The sequence below is a fragment of the Patiria miniata genome, unplaced genomic scaffold, assembly GCF_015706575.1.
Source record: "Patiria miniata isolate m_02_andy unplaced genomic scaffold, ASM1570657v1 HiC_scaffold_29, whole genome shotgun sequence".
Classification (NCBI taxonomy): domain Eukaryota; kingdom Metazoa; phylum Echinodermata; class Asteroidea; order Valvatida; family Asterinidae; genus Patiria; species Patiria miniata.
The window spans coordinates 26,678,831-26,704,772 of NW_024037068.1; the positions used below are offsets into that span (position 1 = coordinate 26,678,831).

At 40.8% G+C, this 25,942-nt stretch overlaps 1 protein-coding gene across 2 annotated transcripts; it reads left to right on the forward strand.

The window, feature by feature from the left end:
* Positions 1-2,805: 2,805 nt before the first annotated feature.
* LOC119735769 (tyrosine-protein kinase receptor TYRO3-like) lies at positions 2,806-23,517 on the forward strand. 2 transcript variants are annotated; one of them, XM_038209689.1, is made up of 21 exons: positions 2,806-2,858; positions 5,453-5,782; positions 6,259-6,585; positions 7,020-7,322; positions 7,638-7,955; positions 9,343-9,639; positions 11,131-11,460; positions 11,898-12,200; positions 13,085-13,099; positions 13,527-13,790; positions 14,245-14,385; positions 14,951-14,984; positions 15,216-15,277; positions 15,800-16,006; positions 16,861-16,971; positions 18,474-18,661; positions 20,423-20,545; positions 20,667-20,778; positions 21,574-21,670; positions 21,958-22,057; positions 22,849-23,517. In XM_038209689.1, the coding sequence occupies exons 1-21, from the start codon at positions 2,819-2,821 to the stop codon at positions 22,924-22,926; spliced, it is 3,780 nt and encodes a 1,259-aa protein (XP_038065617.1). In that variant the 5' UTR covers positions 2,806-2,818; the 3' UTR covers positions 22,927-23,517. The 2 variants fall into 2 exon arrangements, with proteins under 2 accessions (XP_038065617.1, XP_038065616.1); XM_038209688.1 differs by having other exon boundaries at positions 2,814-2,873.
* The last annotated feature ends 2,425 nt before the right edge of the window (positions 23,518-25,942 follow it).

Genomic DNA, 25,942 nt, shown 5'->3' on the forward strand with positions numbered 1-25,942 from the left:
AGCGCCCCCATTCGATGCATTGGAAATACTTAAAAGTTGGCATCATGGAAAAACCAAATGATACGTACGCAGCTGTCATTAATACATAAAGTGAATACGGCCATATTTTTAAGCGATAATGGGTGTAATTTTGGGATATAAACATATTTGAATCCCATTTTATTAACATAAATTACATGTTGCTACACTTCCCAAATTACATAGGCCTATTGACAATATTCAATATTACTAGTTGGAGGTTTTCTACTGTTTGAAACCAAATAGTGGAGCCAATACAGCGTCCCCAACAACCAGAAGTGGCATATTGTTGAATGTTGCCTTTTCTGTTTTTTCTTTATCTTTGCAGTTTCGGGACAGTCACCTCTGGTCGAAGGTCCTAACTGGACAGACAGCGGTCAAGATGCGGAATTCACCTGTACGTCTGCTGGGTCTATCCGCATCGTGCAGTGGACTAAGAGTGACTTCGGAGGATCTATAGTAGACGCAGATCTTATTATAGACTTCAGAATTTCCACAGGGAATGTGATAAACATGAATAGCTCTCGTTACGAGTTTGACAAAGCTGCCCCTGGGTTTCCACTGACGATCAAGTCGGTCAACTTTCAAGACAGAGGGGTCTACTGGTGCAGTACCTTGAGTGATGGAGAATCAGGCTACGTCCATGCAAACAAGGAGATGAGAGTAAGGGGTGAGGAGAGGTTGTTACTGTCACAGAAGTGAAAGTATTTAGGTTAATTATTCATGTGGTAGAATTGACGCATTCATACATTATCTCGCACACATGGAGTTCACTGCCTCAGAAGGTTAGGAATGAATTCCTAATTTCATTTCTTTTAAATCGGGGGTTGGAACTAGTTTATGTAATATACCCTGGCTCTGGCGAAGGGTTAGACAGGAGGCTTGGCTCCGTGGATAACGGGTGATACTCAGACTAGAACCTGCAACCTCCGGATTGTCGTTCCGTACTTCCAAAACTGTAAGGTTTTTACAAACCTTACAGATGTCACCACTAACAAATTGTACTAATCATTTACAGTAATGACCCCAAGTTCTAGAAAACTTAATGAAGAACAGCCAAGAAAGAACCAGCATGACCAAGAGACGTGGAATGGATATTTACAACTTGTATTTACCTTGAATGTTTACCTTGAAGTGCCACACTTCTGTCCTCTTCTGGCAGGTTGTGTGACAGGGTTTAGGGGAGGGGGCATCTTTGCCTCATTATAAACCCATGTCTTACTAGTTGGATTTTGAAACTAAGGGGTACATAGGGTGCAAATACAACGCCCTTTGGCAGACTATATTCCAGTCGTCGACGACTCGCTGGCTGAAGTATTTTCTTCTGTAAGATTTGGTCTGGTTTTTGCGAATATCTAAAAGAGCGCCCTCTGGTTCCTTAACAGTTTGTAGTCGGCGTTCTCAGTTCAACACGGTGTCCGGGTTGATTTTGAATATTTGATTTATTATTCTGAATTTTTCGATGAGGTCACCCCGTTTCCTTCTGCCTTCCAGAGTTGTTAGATTAAGTCTGGCTATTCGTTCTTCATATGGCAAGTACGTGCTGCAGGTTTGGGATCAACTTGGTAGCTCGGGCTTGGACTAATTGTTGCAAAAACCCGACCCGAAACCGACTTCGGATCGGGTCGGTTTGTCCAACATTTCAGTCGGGTCAGGTCGGTTTCGTTTTTGCGTTTGCGATTTTCGGGTCGGGTCGGGTCGGTTAAGCCATTTTGGAAAAACCCGAAATAAACCGAAATGAACCGAAACAGAATGGAAATTCACATGGTGCACAATTTGTGCAGAGTCACTGCGCGCGGTGCGACTAAAATGGTTTGCGGTCTGTCTCGATCGGTCTATAACATGTAGGCCCACCAGAAAGGCACGTTGTGAGTGCCGCATGATTCAGTTACTGAAAGCCGATATTTGTACGCGAAGCAGGTCAGTTCAGGTGCGAAAAGCGGACACATTTGCAGAAGCCAGATACTCGGTTTTTTCGGGTCGCGTCGGTTTCGGGTCGGCTTTCTTAGAATTATTGTCGGGTCGGGTCGGTTTCGATTCGGATTCGGTTCATAAAATAAATGTCTCGGGTCGGTTTGGCCGGATAGATCTTCGGCTATTTTTACACAATTCCACCGTTTTTTTTTTTTAAGCCAAACGGTCTCTTTATTCAAAACAAGTTGTGGGGTCACTTTTCATGCTAATGACCTCGCGTAGAAATTCTCACTGTGCACAATCAAACGCGAATTAATTGCGTCCTCTGTCGTTCTAATCGCGCCGGTCGGATATCGCTGTTAATTATATAATCGCTGTTATAACGGCGTTATCGGCACTCTTTGTTGGTCGGGCCAAACGAGTTTATTCTTGTATATACACCACCCACAAAACTCATCAAAACCAATACAATTGGAACCCGTACCCTTCTAGTTAGTTTTCATATTGAAATTTGGCCGAAAGTTTTGGTTATTCGGGAACAAAAATACTTGCCCCCCCCCCCCCCCCGGCCAAACAAATAAATTGTGTTCTACCGGCGTTGTCCGGGAGTGAGTTACGGTTGAATTAATTTTTTCGTTTCTTTTATGAGTTCACGGTGGTTTCAGTGAGTAGAGGGTGTACTATACGCATAATATTTTTTTCTGTGTGTGAATACAGCGCGTATTCCAACGCTGTTCGTTTGCATGGAGGATGGCAGTTTACTTGTAAGTAACGATTCTCTCCGAAATCAATGAAATCACTTCAAAGTACACTTTGCTGTCTGTCATCGTTAGTTGTCGACTGATGAGGGCGCTGTTCGGAGCACAGCGCCCTCAGTTGACGGCTAATGACGACAGACATCAGGAACTTCACATTCTGTGAACTTGGTGAGCGAAATTCTGGTAAATGTCACGGTTTTGTTTGACTTTTCAGAGACTTGAACCCACGCTAGAGATACCTAACCATGTCAAAATAATACTTGTGAAATACTGAGACCAAACATTTTGGGACAGGACTCGGAGACAATTTTTTCTGCCCAAGGCAACTACCTTTTCGACATTCGCAATGCATCATGGGAGTGGATGACAAACATTGCCTGAAATTTACGTGCAAGTCTATGGCGCGGCACGTATATTCTAGACTTTTTCATGTTTTTTCTCATATTCCCGATGGAGTTCGGCAATGAAATTTTCACACAATGTCTCTGAAGGTACAAAGATAATAACTACCTTTTGGTTTGGTAAAAACTTGAGTAGTTCTGGAGAAATCAGTGGGGATTCCCTTCTGTCTTTCTGAATTGGATGACCGTAATATCCCTCCATCGGCTGTGTGTGGCATGCATGTGGCTTGCTGTGCACAGCTTGCCATGGCGCATGCAAAATCTACACACGGTGAACCTTCGTTGGAGATGTTTTGATACGAACACGACGAAGGGCAATGCCAATGAAGGGTGGAAAACGGGAAAAGTTCCGTACTCGGACGTCAATTTATCTGCTGCCAAACATATTAATTGTCACCTCACCTTGTCATTTGAACCAAGAGAAATTCATGAAGCTGTGTAAAGGTGAAAAAAATTTACTCAAAAGTGTTTTTAGAGCACATTTTGGATGCATACGTCATGCAGAACTAACTTGAAGCAGCCGGTCAAAACTGATTGTAGTGGCTGAAAGACAGCGGTACGTTATACACGTGACATCAACAACCATGACGTCGCATGAGCCTGCCAATGATAGTGCAATACGTCATTATGAATATTTATTTTCTCACGAATATTTAGTTTATTTCAATGGATACTTCAAATACATCCAAAGATTGATTATTGCAACAGCGATCGTGCGCGGCCTAGCGGTTAAGAGTCTCGTGTATCAAGCAAGCGTCAGAGGTTCGAATCCCGATGAAGTAACTGACTGATTAATAAATAGAAATTAAGGAAAGGAGAGGGTGAGAGTAGAGGAGGGAAAGTGGAGGAATAACCATAAAAGATGTAACTTTTGGCGCTAGAAAATTAATTGAAAAAAGTGACGTCCGAGTACGGAATTTTTTCCGTTGAATGAAGATGTCCATGGCTGATTTGTTCCTCTATCTGTATTACCAGATGTTCCTTACAGCTTCTTGAGGACTTTTTGTAAGTTTCTTTACGAAAAAGTTATAGAAAGCCCAGCTTCGGCTGTTTTTTTTTATCCAAGCTGTTTTTGTTAGTAGGTTTTATCCATTTCATTTTTTCATGATTTCGATGTGTTGTCGGGAATGTACATAGGCTAATTATGTCGTGCCCAGCGTTCCTTCGATAATCCCTGTATTCCGAGTGGGATTCAGTTACCGAGCGTGATGCATTGGTTATGATAATGAGTAGACTGGATCTCGTTTGTAAACACGAACTTATTTCAAACAATGTTAGGGAGTCGGGAACTAGCTTGAACGGGTTTCTGCACATGTATGAAAGCTGCCCTAGTTCCCGACTCCCTATCATCGTTCAAAATGCACGGATGCAAAGGAGATCCAGTCTACTATGATTATCACAATCGATGGATCACGCTCGGTAACGGAATTGCACTCGGGATACAAGTACCATCGAAGGAACGCTGGGCACGACAACATCGCATTGTTCAAACACGAGTTGGAAATTTAACGCGTTCACGATCGCGAGGGGAGCTCTCGGAAATAAACGAGAAATTTCACTTTTCATCCAGATCGTAACTAAACTGGTCTCAATCTTAATCATCGATCTCTACTTGCACCTCAGGTGGGGTATTTAGTTATTTGGAGGCTGTTTTTAGGGTGAAATCTGATGTTTTTGTTGGGCAATGTTGGGTTTTTGGGAAAAGAACAGAATTGTGTCCAGCGATGGCAGCGGTTTAGCTGGACCCTGCTATCGCCAGACCATGTCCGAATGTTAAAAAGGCGATTAAAGTTGGGTCCGAGTTGCTGAAACTCAGACTGAACATACCTCAAACGTCAGGCTCATAATAGACATACGATTCAGCAGTCATTCACGAAGCTACTGATCGACTCGAAACAGACCAAAAACAACTAACATACAATGTATGAAAATTGTTGCTGATTTTGGTGGCTTGTCCATAAAAAAACGTCCAGTTTCAACGGCTGTGTGGTTAATTATGCAAATGCATGCATCACGTGTTGACAATCGATCAGTCTGTGCATGCGATGTACAATGTATGTGGGTACCACACCGCTTTCAGGCGCCGCTAGTGGGTTCAATTTTTGTCTGGTGCGTTGTCGTGTAAAGCTGTCAACTTTCCACAACACAATAGCAAATTTTAGGTAAATATATTATTGCAGCTCAACAAAATGTTTTATTAACTTTTGTTATATTTTGTTGTCTGTTTAAGTATGTTAATTAGTGGACTAGTTTGTTATGATCAAAATGAGGGAATGTCTCCCAATTTACATCCCCTGTTCCATGTTTTCCTCCGGGCATTCGATATCTAAATTTGGGAAGATTTTGTTGTTTTTGTGGCAGTGTTTCCAAAAAGCATCACCCTATCCGACTCAACTGGAAGTTACCCATCTTCTGGCGGTACATCATATCTTATTGAAGGTGTGGACCGTCAGTTCACCTGTGAGGTACCAGACATCAACCCAGGAGCATCATTCACTTGGTCTCGTGTCGATGGGAGCCTCACAGAGGGTAACACCGTCAACAATACAAATGCTGATCGTTTGACTACTAGCACCAGTCTGGTAACCCTATCACCAAGATGGAGCCTTCATGGAGAGATGTTGCGGTGCCAGGCTTCCAACAAAGGCGGACATGCCGGTATCAGCATCAGCATACTGCTGGATGTGACAGGTAAGAAACAATTTCAAACAAATTGAACCTTATTGAGAATGTCCTTTTTTTATTCAGAAAGTTTTGGATTCTAAATGCTCTGTGGTGTGATCTGAGGCAATTTCTGACCACTGTAACCAATTTTTTTGTTTAGCGAAAGATTGTGGTGTGCGCAGTGGCTGCCTTTTTTTGCAGCGTCACTTAAAAAAAACCGGGGTCCCTTTTTTTGGAGGGGGGAGGACATGGCCCCAATTAGCCCCCCTGGATCTGCCGTTGGTTATGTCTACTGTCATCATGTCCCAATGTGATCGTAATAGTCAAAGACCGGAGATTGATTGAGATTGGAGATTGGGATGTGGCATGTCTTTCTGTTTGTTACCATATGGTTAGCCTGAGTCCCTACGACACGTGAAGCCCATGGACAAACAAGATTATGGTACATTTGTACATGTACTTGTTTTTAAACGTTGTTCTCGTTTGTGTTTATCATTTCAAAGTTCTCCCCAGTGTGTCTTCAATGTCACTGTCGGACGCCAGTGGAGCAGTAAGCGGTGCCGTGGTTCTTGACCAAGGAACACTACATTCGTTCCTTTGCACGGTACATGGTACCAGACCTGGTGCAAGGATCGAGTGGTACCTGAATGACGTCATGAAACGCGCTGTCAATCCGTCACCTACAGGAACAGATGAACTTGTTAATACAACAGATACTTGGTCCTTGAGACCAACTAGAGCTCATCACAGACAGGAACTGAAGTGTGTAGCGAGTACCACTGAGTCACAACAACCATACCCATCACTTAGGGTGACACTAATGGTCTATGGTAAGAACTCCAATAGAAAATGATCTGGTGCATCATAACTAGAAAAGGAGATTATAAATTATCCAATGAAACGTTATCATAGAAACAGGTCGTGTCATTTTGTACACCGATCCAATTTTGGAATGGGGGTTGACGATTCTGGTAGGCAATTCCCGGGATGCTTCCATGACTGAATGCTCAATTGCCCATACATTAATATCACTTCTCTACCACAGCCAAGGCGTGGTTGATGATGCACTACATGTATGTTGACTTGCTGTAATAAGAGGAGGATGTGTTTTTTCAATGAGATGTTAACTTGACTTTTTGGTCAGTTTCCAGTGCATGTCACTTATTATTTTCAACACAGTCATTACACTGCAAACTCGGAGTGCTTGTTATTTTTATTAATCGGTAAATTAAATTGGAATGTTCCACTCATGTTAAAAATGCAGGTCCCCCAGATGTCCCGGATGTAACTGCTGCAACGTCCATGATTGAGAACGAATCTGTCTTGCTGACGTGTACAGCAGACATGGGATACCCTGATGACTGGTCTCTGGATTGGACCACGGGAGGTAGGGTTATATCAATAGCTACGATGTCATCACAGTCAGGTGATCGCTACAGGTTCACCAGCGAGCTCCTCTTTACCCCGTCAAGAGAGGAGAATGGGAACACCGTCATCACGTGCACAACAAGCAGGGTTTCCTCAACCCAAGGACCAGTGGGATCTCTGGGTCCAATTGATGTCCAGTGTAAGTCATGACATTCCAGTTTAGAAAACTTTCAAAGAAGGGAGAATTCTCTTTGGTTATGAACAGTGGCACTGTGGTAAAAAGTTCGACCCAATGCTTGATATTGCTTCTTGAAAATGTCAGCAACATTCCAAGATTTGCGCTTAATCACATTCTAAATAACCATCTTCCCTATATGACTATATGAGTACTAGAAAAGCGTTTTTCACCAGATTATTTAAATTGATTGGGCAACTACGGTAAGGTCAAACTGTGTTAGTAAACTGTGTGAGTCAACGTTTGACCAGGAAATAGTTTTGTTCTTCTATTTTTCAGTTTGCACAAGGAATGTGAGTGTGACACAGAGTCCCTCAGAAGCAACAGAAGGCAACAGAGTGTCGCTGACCTGTACCTCCGAGAGCAGCAACCCAGCTGCTACTCTAACCTGGTCCAAGGGTAACGTGTCGCTGACCACGCCCACTGATCAACCCAATACCCCTGGAGATAATGGAGGCAGAGTGACTTCAGTCATCTACACAACTGGTGTCCTGAACAAAAATAACAACGGAGATGTGTACAAATGCTGTGCCACAAATCCAACCATCTCGTCATGTGCTGAAGATCTGTGTGATATGTACATATTAGGCGTTGGATGTAAGTAACTACTTACATTGTTGCCCATTTTTGGGGGGTTCACTTAGTTTTTTTTTCGTATTGCCATCATGCGTATTGCCCACATGTAAACGGTTAGAGACCCAAGGTCAGCCCCGTTGCCAGATCCGCAAGGGGGGGGGGGGCGCACTGGCTAGGGGTGCACTCCACACAAAAACAAAACACAAAGAAGGTTTTTGCCGAGGTGGAGGGGCGATCGCTTGCCAGGGGGTCCCCCTTTACAGACGGGCCTACCCATAGTGGTAATGGTCACGGTTTTTGTTTTTTAGATTTCAGGATTTTTTTTTTTCTGAAATGGAGAATTCCTGAGATTTACCAAAAAGTTGTCATTAATTATTATAAAGGTTGTGTAAAACAAAACAAAAACAGGTACTTTAATAGGGGAATAAATGTGTGCTCCGGAGGTTTTTATCACTCTGTTTAATACCACTTAGAGTATGGGTGCTGATAATTACCCGAGCCGGAGGCGAGGGTAATTATCTGCACCCAGACTCTAAGTGGTCTTAAACAGAGTGATAAATACCAACGGAGCACATATTTATTCCCATTCATAAATACCTTTTCGGTAAAAAAAAATCATATAATTCGTTCACAACATCCCGATTTTGTTCAACGAATTCACTTTATACTTTTTGAAACATCCCTCCTGCAAAATAATGGAGTGTTCAGCTGGCAAGTTAGATGTAAACAACCCTTTTATGGAGATTGACGCGCGCGTATCATGTTCTACGTGATGTCGCGCAGAACGCACCTGGCGCGTTGCGTTTTGAATTTAGAGCTATAAAATTCTAACTCACTGGTAGTGTTGCGCATGCCTACGTGAGGATTGTGAACGTTCAACCAATGAAACGATAAAAGGCACTGGATTTTTAGGAGTCCACATTTTATTGTGACACTGGAAAAGTGTTTTAAGACCAGCTAGCCATGTCTTTATCATCCGTTTAAGACTGGCCACGTGACGGGCTGTCGACCAATAGGAATGCGTAAACTGTCTTAGGTATTTATGAATAGTGTTTAAAGGCAAATACAAACATATACCATTAACCGTTTGCTGCTCTGAGGCTTTTGGTAGCCCAAACCCTCTGCCGATTATTTCGTGGATGCGTCATTTCCTCCAAATTGCAACCCTGATAAAAATTGAGCAGATCTAAACGGTGTCTTATAGAAAAATTAGAGCACGGTAACAATCTTATTACGAAGGTCGCCATTCAATGGCCAAAGCATTATGCTAACTTTGTTCAGATAATCCATCTTGGGGTAGTTGCCTTTCACAATAGCGTGCAGTTTCTCCGTTGATTGGGCCATGTGAGTGTCAGTGATCACATGCTCTGATTCGTCTATATTTCCCCTTACTTTTACAATCCCTCAGACGCTCCTGAATTCACATTGGTGACGCGATCCTCAGACACCCCCGTCACTGAAGGCGGGAATATAACCCTGACATGCACTGTAGATGCCAATCCTAGGCCTAGTGACATCACTTGGAAGAAGCGAGACTCAAGTGAAGCATTCAGCTCAGTGTACAATGACGTCACTAGTACACTGACTCTGAGTAACATCAGGAGGGAGGATGCTGGGTACTACATGTGCCAAGCTAACAACGGGGTGCCTACATCCAATCCTAGCGACGATGTGGTGTCAGATCCTATTACTGCTATTGTGCACTGTAAGTTTTCATATGATTCTCACACACAAAACAAATCTTCCCTTTTTTCATTTTGTTTACTAATTAATCTCTTTGATGTTGTCATGTAAACTTCTTCCAACTATAAAACCTACAATAACATCAACAATACTGGACGTATGCTTTGGTGTAAGCTTCAAAAACTTTAAGGTTGGTTCTATGCCCTTTGGCATTTGATTTGATAAACTTAACCCCCTAAAAATTCCTCAGGACTACCCTGCTAAATTCAAAAGGGTCCGACGGTTACTCATATGAGTTTCCTGCTCAATCCAACACAGTCCCACACAATCCAACATGCCAAGTTGTTGGGTACCTGAAAAGTTAAAACGACTGGCCTGCTCAATCCAACAGAACCAAACTGTGCCTTGTTTTTATGTTGCCTGCTGAATCCAACAGAATGTAGGACAGTCTGTCCATATTATTTATTGGTTACCTGCTGAATCCAACAGAGTCCAACTTGGCGATATTTACCAGCACTCAACAGAATTTGACCGTGAATGTTTTCAGTTGCCTGTTGAATCCAACATAGTTCCAGGGGAATATATACAAGGTGTTTACTGCCCAATCCAATAGGATCCAACAGAAATGTACAATTGTTGGATCCTGTTGGATTGAGCAGGCTAGGATTTTAATCACAATTAAACATTACGATGACGGTTCAAGAATTACATGGCGAAGTCAGCAGTAAGGGTAGGCCTACGTTTGTGGTTGTATCATGTGAAAGCACAAATCTGTTGTGAGTTTGTAGTTTTGGGAAGATCAAGTGGGAGACTTCATATTCCGGACAGTGTGATTTTAATGACCCTTGTGGATATCCATGGGTGTCGCAAGAGGGGGAGGGGCTTGCCCCCTCAACACCCATGAGGATATCTGCCTAAACAGAGAACATTGTCTGAAACGTGGTTAACATCTTGTTCTCAGATCCGCACAAACTCGCAAAAGATGTTTAATTCCACACAGGGCTAACACAAACACGCTCTTTACCGTAACGGCTTGAGTAACAACATCGGTTCAATACAGAGTGGTATTAAAAGTAGTACCAATGCTCACGTGTGGTCTAGCGGTGGAGCACAGGATTGGTGATCAAGAGGTTGTGGGTTCGAGTCCCACCGTGGCCATGCGTGTTGTGCCTTTGAGTAAGGTACTTTACCTCAATTACTCCTCTCAACCCAGGTGTTAAATGGGTACCGGCATTATTCAATGCTGGGAAGGTAACAGACTCGCTGTGGATTAGGTGTGGCGATCCCCCCACAGCAGCATTTCATGGACTCGAGTCTGGCCCAATCGCTAACGAAAGAGAGATGGGTACTCCGTTCCTGTGAATACAGGTTTGTCCCCTTTTTTATCAATGCTCAATATGGTTGGATTCAATACAGTGACCACTAAGGGCTGATGTAACACCGCAGGTTTACAGTGTAATAATTGCCTAATTGAACAACACTTATATTGAAGGCTTTTTGTTTCTTATTACAGACGAAGCCAACATCACCAATAAAGCAGACAGTGTGATCGGTGCCAAGCCCGGAGGAGTAGCAATGCTAACGTGTATCGTGAGAGCCAACCCCGCACCCGTAGTGTCATGGCATGACCCCGACGACACAAGGATTTCCCCTGACTCGGGCAGTAACAAGTACTCGATCCACACTGCAACCACGGCTGGAGATCAAGTCTACGGATTTACAGTCACCAGTACTTTGACCATTCGTAGAATCGATTCTCTGGTCGACTATGGCGTGTATACTGTCAATAGTTCGAACGGAATCGGAGACCAAGATTCCCTGCAGATCAACGTCACAGCACCAAGTAAGAGAGTACAATAATTCAACATGCTGAAAATTGAAGTTTATTTCCTCGGGGGGGGGGGGGGGGGGGGGGGGTCTGTTGTTGGAATCTGCAAGACTTTGAAAAGAAGCTTTAAAGAGTTCCTTTTGCACACAAATGAATATCTAGTCTGCAAATAGATTGGTTCACAATCCCTTTGTTATCGATTCTGATAAGGGTTGGAACCAATGTGATCTACGAGAACCAAATTATTTAAGCAAAACATGTTATTCCAAAACTAATATTGGGCCGATATGATCCTTCAATGTCTTTTATTAGAGGCCTAATAGTGGAATATTTGTCTAGTGTAAGACAAATATCATTTTAAAAAATGAAGTATATATGTTTTTGGCTGATAGCTCAAAAGGAGCTCAGATGATACCTTTTTTAATGTCACTGTGACGTCATCTCTCACACAGGGATACCAAATAAGCCAACCGGTTTAGGATTAACCGACCGGACGGCAGAGGCTCTGACTGTAAACTGGACAGCAGGTCATGATGGCGGTGAGGAGCAGTCATTCCTTGTCAGCTACTTCAACACGTCTGACTCTGAGAGTGTGGTGACATGGAGTGAGCCAGTTAGATCCAGTGATGGGCAGCGCAGATACACAAACACGGTGACATCCCTCCAACCGTACACTGAGTATGAGATCAGAGTCTATGCTGAGAATGTGATAGGTAGAAACCCGGACTTCGGCAGCGTGGTAGGATACACATTGCGTAAGTTGATTGCAATTTTACATCAAAACATCTCTGTTAAAGCTATAGTCCATCATTTGCAGCCATCCGAAAAGTAACTGGCGTATTATTGTTGAAAAACAAACTTGGTTGAAAGATAGTAAGGGAACTAAACTCCCTGTGAAATTATTCCTTCTGGGAAGCTGTCATTTTGAAGTAATCAACGAAAGAAGGCATTTCCAACGGTGATTCTTAAGAAGCACCGTAGGAAAATTTAAATTAGTAGTTCGTTTTGATATTCAGCGCAGCGCGCACAAGTATTGGAACGACGCACACGCGCGCGCGGTTGTTATAATTCGTCGGATCAGTGCGCTACGTCGCATATGGCTGCAATTCAAAACAGTTCAAAACATGATTCAGTAACTTTTGATTTGAAATTGAGATCTTAGAATGCTGTTTTTGTCGATATGTACAGCTGAAGCTTAGCTGAAACTTCATCAGGTTAGTTGTTCAGTATCCTTCATGAGATTTTGAACCCTTTTGTTGCTTCAAACGAACAAAATGCACAAATTACAAATGATAGACTATAGCTTTAATAGTTTGCTTGTGTGTGAAATTTCCTGAGCTCGTCAAAATAATTATTGCAGGGATTATCCCCATTCCATGGTATTGTTGCACTCATAACATCTTCGAAGACTTCGAAGGGCTTTTGTTCATTATCTAAATGACTGGTCGTATGAAACTATGACATTGGCAATTATTATTTTGGATTAAACCAGTTGGATTTGCAAGGGAACTATCAAAATGTAGAACTAGTTGTAAAATATTATCAGACAACTAGTGTTTTACTAACAGATGTGTTTTCTTTTTTTCTTCTTTTTACTGTTTCTTCGAAAAACAAACTGGCACTACTACGTGCGAATCAGCCAAACCTCCAACAAGTAAGTGTAATTGCTCTTCATTCTGTCTTACGTTTTTAATTCTATCTTAATAGTTTTAACATTTATTCCATTTTGTATTACTACTTTCTATCTTGATTTGAATTAAAACATTGGGCACCTTTTTTTTTCAAGATACCAATTGGACAATAAATGACGTGATGAAACAATTTTTTTTTTTCATCGCAAACTGTTTCCCAATATTTTCTATTTCTTTGTTTATATTTGACAATCTCCAAATCTCTACTAACATCTCACAAAGAAAACAGGACAGCAAATCACAATTTCAAATTAAAAAAAACAAACTAGGACATCTTTAAAAGAGTTGGCTTGCATATTGAAACGTAGGGGAACTTGAGGTAACTTTTGCCAGAGTTTAAAAGTTCAAATATACTTGCGTAACACTTTCTTTTGGTTTTACAAACGACAGATTATGTAGTCTTCAAAAAAGCTGGCACTGTTCAAGTCATTGGTTTAAGGAACGAGGGAGCGTGTATCCAGCTTGAAGTCAGATACGACCCGAGTAATCCATGGATTGACTGCGGGGAATGTATCACAACAGACATGATGGTGGTGTTATCGGTCCGGTGCCCACAACCGCGGTCGCGAAGGAAACGTAGCGCAGGAGCTGTTGAAGTAAGAGCCAGATTATGCTATGGAGACTTGTGCAGTGAACCAGTTGTTGTCGAACAAGGTAAATTTCAAATCTGACAATTTGTGCTGTATTGTTTTGGTGCTGTAACTTTTGCTCTTAAAACAAAAAATAGTGCAACAACTATAACAATTTGTATGGATTATGGCGTGTTCAAAGTGTCTGTGGGCGGGTGTTGCTGTGTGCAGCCAGAGAACAGAAAAATATATGAACAAATAATGAGTTTTGTTTTGTAGGAGCGATTGTCAGTTCCAAGGAGAATTCCTGCCTTGTATAAATTAAATATTATCGTACCAGATGTCTGTTGATACTAACACACTTGCTTTCTGGTTTACTCGGCCCCTACAACTTAAAGTCGGCAATAATTGTTTTTCCTTTATTTTCATGCACTGTTCCCATTGTATCATCTTGGACTGTCCATCTGTATTTACCCATCATGATGATTGATCATATTTGCATTTATCTTGTTTTCTTTCATATCGCGTGCTACTTCAAGTTGAAGTCGTATCTCCCCCTGAGTCCACTGACTCTAGCATCTTTGTCGGTCCCGTCATCGGCGCCGTGTCAGGCCTTGCCGTGCTGGTTCTCATTATTGCGCTTGTAGTTCGTGTTAGGAAAGTGCAAAGCTATGCTGCTGGTGAGTTGATAGAGTTAAGGCATTATTTATGAAATTATCCGTCTGTAAAAATTTAAGATTACATTTAATAGGAATACCAGTGACCGTCTAGTGTCTAGAAACTGGTCTGAGTGGTCCATCTCTGTCCAACACTATGCTCGACAGGGACAGTTGGGCCCAACTCATCAAGTCATCATGAAAATGAATGAATGAAGAAGAAGAAGTCTAGTGTCATATCCAAATTTAGTTACCCAAAAGTTGCTTCTCCCCTAAATATTTTAGTCAAAGGGGTTCATTATAGAACAATCCGATGGAGCTCCCTATCAATACACACAAACAGAAGCCCCCATTAGGCCTAAAAGCAAAAGCATAGTGCCAGTCATTGTTTAGATAGTCCGTCATGAGGTAGTTGATCTGTACACTCGCTGGTACAAAGCTTTCACCATTGAAGGAGGCCTATGTACACAGCGTGCGCGATTTGGTTTTAGTTTGAAGTTTGTCTTCAGGACAAGTGTCATACATTAAAATATACCGTTTGAATTTGGAGAAAAATGTCAGTTAACAACAACAAACCTGTTTAATTCAGTTTCAGAAAGGAACAGGTCAACTACCCGTGAAGGGTAAGTGCTTGATAATGGTGTTATTTTTGTTTGTGCTTTTTTGCCCCCGCCTTTGTCATTGTTTAATAATGAATTCAGAGGGTTTTGTTTGAAGGTAAGACCGACATTGTAAATAAAAATAAGAAGTATATTCTTGAAATTAAAAAAACCTGCTGCTTATTAATTCCCAATGCATTTGTGCAATGCAAGTGATTGATTTTCAAAGATTGTCTTTACTGTGTTCCTAAACAGAAGCTGGCGCTTCAAATCAAGCGAACACCCAGACACGGGGGCAACCAATCGGTATATGACAGGTCTGTTTGTTGGTTCATCTATTTATTCATTGCAAGCAAAGGACGTTAAACAAATAACTGTATCTTTGTAGTAACTTTCGTGTATTTTTTTTGTGATGTGATTTCAAGACCGTATTATTATTATTATTATTATTATCAAAGTAAATGTTGATATTCAGTACTTTTAAAAATTCCCATGCCAGATTAACCCAAAATTCGAGTTCTGTTTGGCCTGACACTTTCCCGGGTCAAAAGGATATTTCCCCAGGTCAAAATTTGACTTTGTCCGAGTCATTTCGACCCGAATAGGGTCAGGCCAAGTAGAACCCGAGTATTCCGGGTAAATTTGACCAGGAACTTTGAGAGAGTGCTGCAAAATATTGTTTCGCAGCACTCTCTAAAAGTCCCTGGTCAAATGCACTCTGATGATATCTGATGTATGACATGCACTCTGATGAACATTTATTATTTCACTTTGTATATGCAAAACAGCTGCTGTGTTTTTACTTTCTCCTAATTAATGCAACCACTATGACGTTTCAGAACTAGATACAGTACGTGGAGTTTCCCAGGAGCAAGGCGTGGCTACGTACACGAATGTACCGACCAGACACACTGCCTTCCCACGTGATCAGCTCCAGTTTGTGAAGGAGCTTGGGCATGGCGCCTTTGGTCTGGTGATGCTAGCTAAAGCGACTGGAATCAACAAGAAGTCAGAGGTCACAGAGGTTGCTGTCAAGACACTGAAGCGTGAGTAAAGCCATGTCTGAATACAGCCTCAACATTTCTCATGGATTTAGAGTCTTAGGACAGCTTATTGACCAGTGTCGGAGAGGTCAACTCATTCTAAATATCCCCGAAAAACATTCCATGTGGCATGTAAGCATGTTGTAGACTTGTTTCCAGCTCTTCCATCATCGATTCTGACTTAAAATGTAGGGACCGGTCCTTCTATTGAATCAACATACACCGTAATTAGCATAACGTTGCTCCACCAATTAATGCAATGTGAGCCTGAGGGACTCTCTCGGTATCTTGACTCGAGATCAATTTACATTTCCGAAAAAGTGTTCGTCTGGAAAGGATGTGCACTTCCAAACTCTAATGTCGTCGCTGGGGTTTTAGGCCAAAAAAAATGCTCCGGTCTCTGGTCAGCGCGCGCGTCGATTTTAACCATGCGTGTCAACCTTTTTTTTTTTTCAAATTAACACGGAAGCTACAACAGCGCCCTCTATTGCCGCACCTCAAATTTTTTTACCAAGGAGCACCAAGGAATGGGGAAATTGCACCAAGGCAAATGATAAAGGGCACTAACGCAAATTATGGAGAACACCAATGTACATGTATAATGAGGGCACAAAAAAGCAAAATAGTACCCACCTTGTCTGTACAATTCAAGCTTGAAAAAAAAAAAAAAAAAAAAAAAAAAAAAAACGCGTCGCCACATCAATTCCGGAATTTCGGTCTGACCAGAGACCGATTATTATTTTTTTTTGCCTTACTAATGTGGATATACATGTACCTGGTTCCTTAAATGAAAGTGGGACATTTCAAAAGTATTTGTTTTGTAATTTGTGCGTGTGCGCACATTTTCGTCTCTACAGAAGGAGCCGGTGCCCTGGAGAAGAAGGACATGCTGCGAGAGCTGGAGTTGATGAAGAAGTTACCAGACCATCCTAATGTGGTTCAGCTCCTTGGGTTCTGCATCGATAAAGGTACATGTAAAGCTGTTTTTTCTATCCTAGAATTCCACATAAGGCAAAAAAAAAGTCTCCGGTTTCTGGTATGGAGCTTGCCCAAAAAGTGGTGCGGCAACGCGGCTTTTTTTTTTTCCCTGATTTTTTTGGCCTCAAATGTCGGCTGATGACTGCAAATGATGCCCGACTAAACTTAGTGCAAATATATGGGAGTCCAGAGAGGCCACATAAAGCTTATTCTCGATCATAACCCCATCCAAAAACACGTTAAAATTGTGCAGCAGCAGGATTCCAGTCAAACCAGTGAGTTTGGCGGTTTTGAGACATCATCAATCATTGAAAAAAAAAAATTTCATTTTGCTGACGCGCATGGCTACGGCGACGCGCGCGCATTCCAGAAACCGGAGACTTTTTGGGGGGGCCTTAAAGCTTTGTCAGTCATAATTAGCCTATTTAAGATATGACAGACACAATAGGAGGGCACTATTTGATTTGGGTTAAACTCATATGTATTTACCCAAACCAAACCAAAGAGCGCCCTCTACTCTAAAAACAACTCAGTCAAAATGTTGACTGGTTTCCTAGTTATTGAAAATCGACTAGAAATGTATTCAAACACGCAAATTTTCATACTATGACTAGAAAAAGTAGTTGGATTTGACTCCAATGTTAGTTTGCATAACTATTTTTCCAAAGTCAATAATACTGACTGGAAAATTCTAGTCAGATTGACTGATTTTCAATTGCACCCAGCTGACCCTGAATGGCTAGTCAAATTTAACTGGTTTCTAGTCAAATCTGACCAATGCATTTTTGTTTAGAGTGTATTGTGTCCGCCATATAATAGGCTGATAGTAGATATAAAAAGTGCTGGGAAAATCCCTTTTTTTACAACTGATTTCATGACATTACACGCAATAGCATTACCAACAAGGGCCAAATTGGGTTGCATATTTGCCAACATTTCCAATTACACTTTTTGGGTAATACATTAACTCAGCTTAGCAATGCCATACATTACGACTTCATAACAACTCATGGCGTAACTTATCGTTAAGGTGAATTTGGTACAGAGTACAAATAAGTCGATCATTGCTCAAATCTATCCAGAATTGTGTATAAATATTTACAGCTTTAGGCAAATAAAATGCTTTTTAACTTTGACGATCTTGAAACTCTGCACCAGATTCCGACGACAGTGACAAACCCACCAGCAAAATGGTGGATGGAGCCAATTCAACAACTGTTTTGCTATCGATAGCCACAAATTGCAGTGATCGTTCTCTTGCAAAATATACCTTTTTGTTATATTGGTAGCGTGCAGTACTTCGCCAATTTTCATGAACTCGATCGTAAGATTAATGTGCAGTTTCGCACAAAATTAGTAACGCAAATACTCGAGACGTGAGTTACGAATCAGTGAAATCGACTGTTAATGTTTAGGCCTGCCCAGTTTCATCATTAAACCAAGCACTTGGATTGAATGTACTTTCAACTATTCTTTTCTGGGTTTTTTTTAGATCCTGTCTATATCATCGTAGAATATCTTTCCAGAGGCAATCTCAAAAGTTTTCTTGAAGACAGTCGCAGCAAGACTGGGCGTGTCTATACCAATCTGCATGGGGAGAGCAAGACACTGACCGCTACAGATCTCATGATGTTTGCAAAGGATGCAGCCGATGGAATGGAATTCATTTCTTTTCAAAAGGTGGTGTTCATCATTATAGTATTGATTATACAGTTGAGTCTCGTTAATACAAACTCGTTCGGACCTAGCCAAATTGTTTGTTATATCAGAATTTTGTATTAAGAGGAACATCAGTCTCATTCATTGTGCACATAAATGCACAGTCGGGACTAAGGCTTTATGTTTGTTATAACCAGAATTTTGTATTAACAGAGTTTGTACTAACGAGATTCGACTGTTATCAATTGTAGATAATTATTGTTCCTTGTGTGTGCCATGATGTTCAGGGTATCAATGGGTCTCAAATCTTTGATCAAAAGTTAAGAAATAACGAATGGCTATTGGAGTAATCCAATGTTATCTCAATACATTGAAGGCATACATTTGTATAGGATCATCCTTTCATGCATTTTGTTCGTGTCCAATAATAAAAAAATCTCGAAATCCAAAGACAGCTTTTCCAAAACGAAAGCTATTGAACTTTGGCTCAGTGAATATTACACTTTTCGAGAACATTCTGAAAAAAAAATGTACAGCTTTTGAACACAAAAAAACAAATTCGTGTATACAACCGTTTACTTACAAAAAATCAGTCAAGTGACTGACTCTTGCAAATCAACTATAATTCTTGATTTCTTCTAATCTTTTTTTTCATGTGGTTTTTAGTACCAAAACCATTATCAATATAACTGTTTTATCAACATCAGTAAGTATATGACTTGAGGCTTTGCATGGTGGATGAGATAAAATAGAGGCAGTTTTCGGGTAACACCATGTGGAAAAAAATCTCCTCTTGGAAGAATTGTGGTTCTGGAAAGAACCGGTTGGTTGAGTGTAGAACTCGACGTTTCGGACAGTGCGCTCTGTCCATCCTCAGGAGGGTGAGTGATGAGACCACACCTCAGCGCATCCAGCATCCTACATCCGAACACACCCCAGTGCACAAGCATCCAGTCACACCCCACTGCACACGCACAGCCATAAAACCTCCAGCATCATCCACGTCTCATCACTCACTCAAAGCAAAGTATATCGGAGCTACACACTGACGTTAATTGTTATTATTATTATTATTATTAATCATTTCTGGTAATGAAACCAAGGATTCCTCAAGAGCGCCCTAGGCACTGTAGCTCGCAAGCCTGAAGAAACCTGTGGAGAGAAGACAATGAGAAGAAGTTACAGTTTTAGAGGTGGGAGGAAAAGCTCAGAAGAATATTCTGGGGAAAACCCACGGAATCAGGCAGGGACTGAAAACCCAATCCACATATTGGCACAGGTGGGATTCGAACCCGGGTCACAGCGGTGGAAGGCGAGGAAAGTACCGCTACGCCAACCTGACTCCCCAATGGTGCAAAGGGCACACGAGTGCTGCAGGCGCCAGTCTAACCTACATCAACAACAATGTCATCACTCTTATTCCTGAGGACGGACAGAGCACGCTGTCCGAAATGTTGAGTTATACACTCAACCAACCGGTTCTTTTCAGAACCACACTTCTCTTTCCACATGGTGTTACCCCAAAACTTCCTCTATTTTAACATCAGTAAGGTTAATTTTGGGGTAAATGCTAATACTCCTAATGTGCCTTCAAAGGAAGAATATTTGAGTAAGTCAATTTCAGATGCTTCGTCAAGTTCAAATTATGTTGATTTCAACACCATTGTTGGAAAACGTAGGCCCTCACATCCTGCAGTTATATTAAGGACTTTTTCTTGCTGTAATTACCTGGGGTTTTTTTTCCGAAATGTTTTCATGTTTGCCTCCATTTTGATTCTTTAGTGCATTCACAGGGACCTTGCTGCCCGTAACGTGCTTGTGGCTGAGGACATGACGTGTAAGGTGTCTGATTTCGGACTCGCTCGTGACGTCATGAACATCCGAGTATATGAACGAGAGTCAAAGGTCAGTGTCTTTGAGCTTAATGGAAAAGGAAAACATGTTGGTTTTATCATATCCAATTAAAATAAATGAAGCCCACACTTATGAAGATTTGTTGTGATTGTGCCCAATTTGAATTCTGCAGGGTCCATGCCCCATTCGCTGGATGGCTATTGAGTCCATTCTTGATGACGTGTACACAACAGAGAGTGACGTCTGGGCTTATGGTGTTCTTCTATGGGAGATAGTTACACTTGGTGAGTTGCCTTGTTAAGATGGGTCCGGAGCATATAAAATCATATTCAACTGATTTAGAATAGCAAGGAAGTCTTAGGCCAAAAAAAAAAAATAAGTCGGTCTCTGGTCAGCGCGCGCGTCGATTTAAATCATGCGCGTCAATCTTTTTTTTTTCCAAAATGTTCTGCGGTAGCTCCAACAGCGCCCTCTATTGCCGCACCTCCTCAATTTTTTTTTTACCAAAGAGCACCAAGGAATGGGAAATTGCACCAAGGCAAATGATCGAGAGCACCAGGGCAAATTATGGAGGACACCAATGTACATGAGGACACCAAATAGCAAAATAGTATCACCTTGTCTGTACAATCCAAGCTTGACGACATTTTGTTCTGGCTTCAAATTATTCAAGAATTGAGTGAACTTAGGTGAATGATGCTTTATATTTCAATGTCATGTGTAAATTATTTGTGTTAGCATTTCAGTAATGTCCTTGTTTTCTGTCCCTCTATATCCTCCCTCCTGTCAAACTGTCCCCCCTCCCTTCCCCATCCCCCGACCCCACCCCCACCCCCCACCCCCCCCCCCCCCCCCCCCATTCCTTCTCGCATCCTTCAGTCCCATCAGTCTTGTCTGGTCATACTTTTTAAATTTCCAGTTTTTGTTTACTTTATGACATATATTTGCTTTGTCATTGTACTTTTGTTCGTTTGTTGGCTGAATAAATAATAACAATAATAATAATAAAAAAAACTATAAAAATAACCGTATAACAAAATGAAATTACAAAAACTTGTCTTTTTTCCCAATTTGTGCAGGAGCTCGCCCATACCCCGGCATGTCAGCTAAGATTTTGTTTAAGGAATTGCAGAAAGGATTTCGGATGCCCAAACCAAAACATTGCCAGGATGAACTGTAAGACATTTTCCTTTATAATTTTGAAACTCAAAATCATATTTCTGAACTAAACTTCATTTGTTGAAAATGTAATTGTTTTGTTGTTTTTTTTTTCAATCTGATAGCATTGTTAACAAACTGTAGCATATTACGGACTCGGTGTAGGAACTTAAAGGGCGCTATTTAATATCGTAACAGTGTAAGTGGATGCAGTACCCTGCGCTGCTTGAAGTATCATACGTTTCTGAAATTCGTTTGTAGCTCTTTTGTAATACGTAGTACAATTATTGATTTGTTTTAACAAGGTATGAGCTGATGTTGGGATGTTGGGATGAGGACCCAGAGAGTCGACCGACATTTAAGATGATCAGTAAGGAGCTGGACAACCTTATAAGTGAAGGCAAAGTAAGGATGTCAAAAGTGGCACTTTCATAAAACCACATCACAATAAATTGAGTGATGTAAAATTTCTAATTGTGCTTATTTGTATACTTTGGATGAACAAATGCAGTGTGTTATCTCCCATATTTCAGTCCAGTTCTTGTCTGAATCTGTGCTTATAAAATGTGTGTGGCTTCACAAAATACAAGATAAGCTTTGGTATATACCAAAGAAACGTACAGAGAGAGTTGCGACAACTTCAGACTGTTGAACCATAATGGCCGTTCATTATGTGAACAGTGCAGCGTGTGACGATTGTGTACGAATTATGTATGTGCACTGATTTTGGTTCCAAACAGTTGCAAACAGTTGCAACTCTGTTATGTTGCAACTCTCTTATGTTGCAACACTCTTATGTTGCAACTCTCTCTATATATGGCTCTGTCACCGTGTTGTCATGGGCTGATCACAATTTATTTTTTGGTTCCAAAAAAGTTGGTCAAAAAAATTGCGGCGTGTGATTCGGGGCCCACTTAAGGGCCCCGAAAAATGTTTGCATTCTAAATGCTCCGTGGTGCGATCTGAGGCAATTTCTGACCACTTTAATTAATGGGGTTTTTTTTGAGGAAAAGATGGTGGTGTACTCATTGCCTGCCTTTATAGCGAGGTCACTGGAAAAAAAAAACTTTTTTGGGGGGGGGGACATGGCCCCCTTCCCCCCCCCCCCCCCCCCCTTTACCCGTCTACAGGTGCTCCCATTTTTTACCTGATTAACTGAACTGATTATATTTACATGATTCATATCTTGTTGACAGGATTACATTGCGATCGATGACATCCAAGACACGATTTATGAAGTCACGATGTCAGGAGGCACCATCGAGAGGCTCTAATTGGTTCGCCTGCTACAGCAGCCTGGACATGTATTTGATCATTCCATTGAGTATTATAGATGTTCAATGATTTTTATGAAATAAAATAAGTATTAATATATGTAACGGTATTAAAATTTGCCTAAATGGACTACTTAAGCATCGTTTTTATCTAGAAAAACCTTAAACTTAAAGGTTTTACTTATATAAAAAAAGAGTACTTGTTCGGAGAGTTGTCTGGAATGTATATTTACACGTTTGAGTAATTGATTTGAATAATAGATTATCGATTTGACTCAAATTTGATTTGGAGACTGTTGATTTTTAAGTCAACAACATTTTGTTTAACGTCGCGCATATCCAGGCATGCCAGCAGCAAAATGGGAAAGTATTTACTGATGTTTGTTCTGAGCTTTTACCTGTGGAATAATTGTGTCATCAGCAACGTTGTTTGAATAATGAAGGTTTTTTTTTTTAAAACAAAGATATTTTATTAACAAGGGGGAAACTGCACTTTCAATTACAAAAAAACTCATAATAATCTCCCCAAATCTGTATTTCTCAAAAAGGTGTGACTTAATTTCCATAGACTATTAAAATGTCAGCTCCAAAAAAAAAAAAAAAAGTGCTTGCTTGTCTTATACTTTTATATTCATATTTATAGCTGTGCGGAGCAATTCAAACATTCCAGCGTAAACGACTGGAATACATGTTCCAGAATTCAAGTATAGAAAGCTTCAGTTGAGATTAAATACTGTTATGCCCCTATAACACTCTGGGATTCATTTGAAAGATGCAGAATTGAGCATGGTAAAAAAGAATAACCTTGGTTGTGCACAGCCATAGTCTGTGCGTAAACTGCATATTTCAAAGAGCGCCCTCATTAAAAAAAGGTTGTTCAACCCACTCAATCGTCCTTAATACAAAAATGCATTATCGGTTGTGAGCATTGATCTCCATATACACAGACTGGATAGGACATCGCGTACGAACGTGCGTCCGCGCGCGCGTTTTTTGAAAAGGGTAAAGAACACAATTTCGCATTCGAGTTGTGTACACTTTCGAACGGAGGATTAAAAAATGAAGTTGGGTTTTCTTCGGTTTCTTTGTCATTTTTTGAAAGAAAAAAGAAACAGAGATCTAAATTGATCAAAATCGACGAGGAGTATAGTGAGGTGTGCGCAGCATTATATTGCTGGAGCCGGGAAGTAAGTAGCTTTGAAGAATAGGACAATTATTCGCAAGTAAGTTGTTTTTTTAACGAGGCCTATACAACATGGCATGGAGGAATATGAACGTGGGAATGACAAAGCAAATTATGATGTCGAAATGTTGCCGCTCTGAGTTTGGGGGGATGGAGGCCTGTGTGGTAGCTAGCGAGATATTCTGTTCAAATTCCATGCGATCTATAAGCCTGTCATGCTGGTCGGCATCATCATGTTTTAAAGACCTAGGCCTATGTCTTTAAAAGAAAAAAAAAATAAACTGCCTAAACGTGCATGACTGACCCGGCAATGGCAATGAACAAAAGTTGACTTGTTTAAAATAGTTTATTGAAGTAACTTTTATAATTTTTATATACAAAATCTGATTGAATTATGTCTGCCTTGGCTTAACGGCTACCGAAATGTTTCTATTCTTTTTCTTTATAAAGAGAAACCGAGGAGATGTCTTATGCTAAATTACTGCACACCCGGCCGATTGACCTTCATATCAAACAAACAACTTCAGCAAAGCCATAGCAAAAACCACCATGCAGCTGCAGGACGATATCCGAGACGGACGAAAATGGAGACTTCACGGAGGGATGGAATCGACTGTATCATCCACTGAATGGAACATGCGATGTGAATCAATTCTTAATCAATTCTTAGGATGTGGAACTGTTAACATTGATTGATTTTGTTTTTGGAAAGAAGCTGCTCCCCAGATGACTGTTACTTTTGACAGTTTGTATGGTGAAGAAAGCAATGAGTACTTTTACGGTTTGAACTTATGTTGTGTACGCCGTTATATAAGATTACTAGCTATAGACATTAATACACCGTCATATTCGCTCACAAAAAAGACTCCCATTACACTTACAAGTAATTATATTTCTTTTCAGAAGTATAGCTAAACATTTAATTATAAACAAGACCGTGCATAGCTTGATATTCCTTGACAAAATTAGAATTTGGGTTTGTGATTCATCTCCTTTCACACAATATCACAAGAGGTGAACGATGTCATTCCTTGATCAATCTAGGGACGGGAAGAAGTTTTTATGATTACTTTGTAAAATTAAGGTTTTTCTTACCTTATACATTCTAATTGGTTTATGTTCGGGTTTTTTAATAAATATATCAATCATTTGAATGAATCTCCATACAATTTCTCGTGTGAGTGTTCAGCTCAGTTAAAAATATGATGTCATTTCAGCATATTATTGATACAATTATTCATTTCATTGATGGAGTAGTTCAGTGTGCTCTAATGACCGATGTGCCCAAAATAAAATGGCAATTTACTTACAATCATTTTTGGGAAGAGGAGGGGAAAAAAAAACAAGGGGAAAGTAAAGGGGGGGGTTCTTGAATTTCGAAAATGCATAATAAGAAAGTGTTATATCAAGAAAGTGTGGAAAAGCTGTTTGGAGGGATTGAGGGTAACTCTTCATCATTCAGTTATTTTTTTTAAAGATTGTTTTGGAGGAACGCTTGAACTCCCTTCTGTAAGAAAAATTCCACACAATAGTCCATTTTCCATAGTAAACAAAGTGAAAGCACAATGCGCGTTTACCCGTCTGACAGTAAACGCGCCGCCATTGTTCGGCCGCGCATTCGTGCACAAACACGGCGCGATGTCCTATCCAGTCTGTGTATATGGAGATCACTGGTTGTGAGCTACAAAGCAGCCCCAGAGTATGGAAGTGTAGATAGGACATGGTTAAAAATAAATATAATTAGTACGTACGAATTACTAAACCGTACGTACGAATTACTAAATCGTACGTACGGATTAACCGTACGTACGAGAATTACTAAATAGAGAGGTT

Bases quoted from the DNA above. Each gene is read 5' to 3' on its own strand.
- LOC119735769 (XM_038209688.1), top strand. From the start codon at position 2,819: ATGACGACAGACATCAGGAACTTCACATTCTGTGAACTTGGTGAGCGA. The intron at 15,278-15,799 runs GTCTGTTTGTTG...ATGACGTTTCAG, and splicing joins AACCAATCGGTATATGACAG to AACTAGATACAGTACGTGGA. The intron at 20,779-21,573 runs GTGAGTTGCCTT...CAATTTGTGCAG, and splicing joins ATGGGAGATAGTTACACTTG to GAGCTCGCCCATACCCCGGC.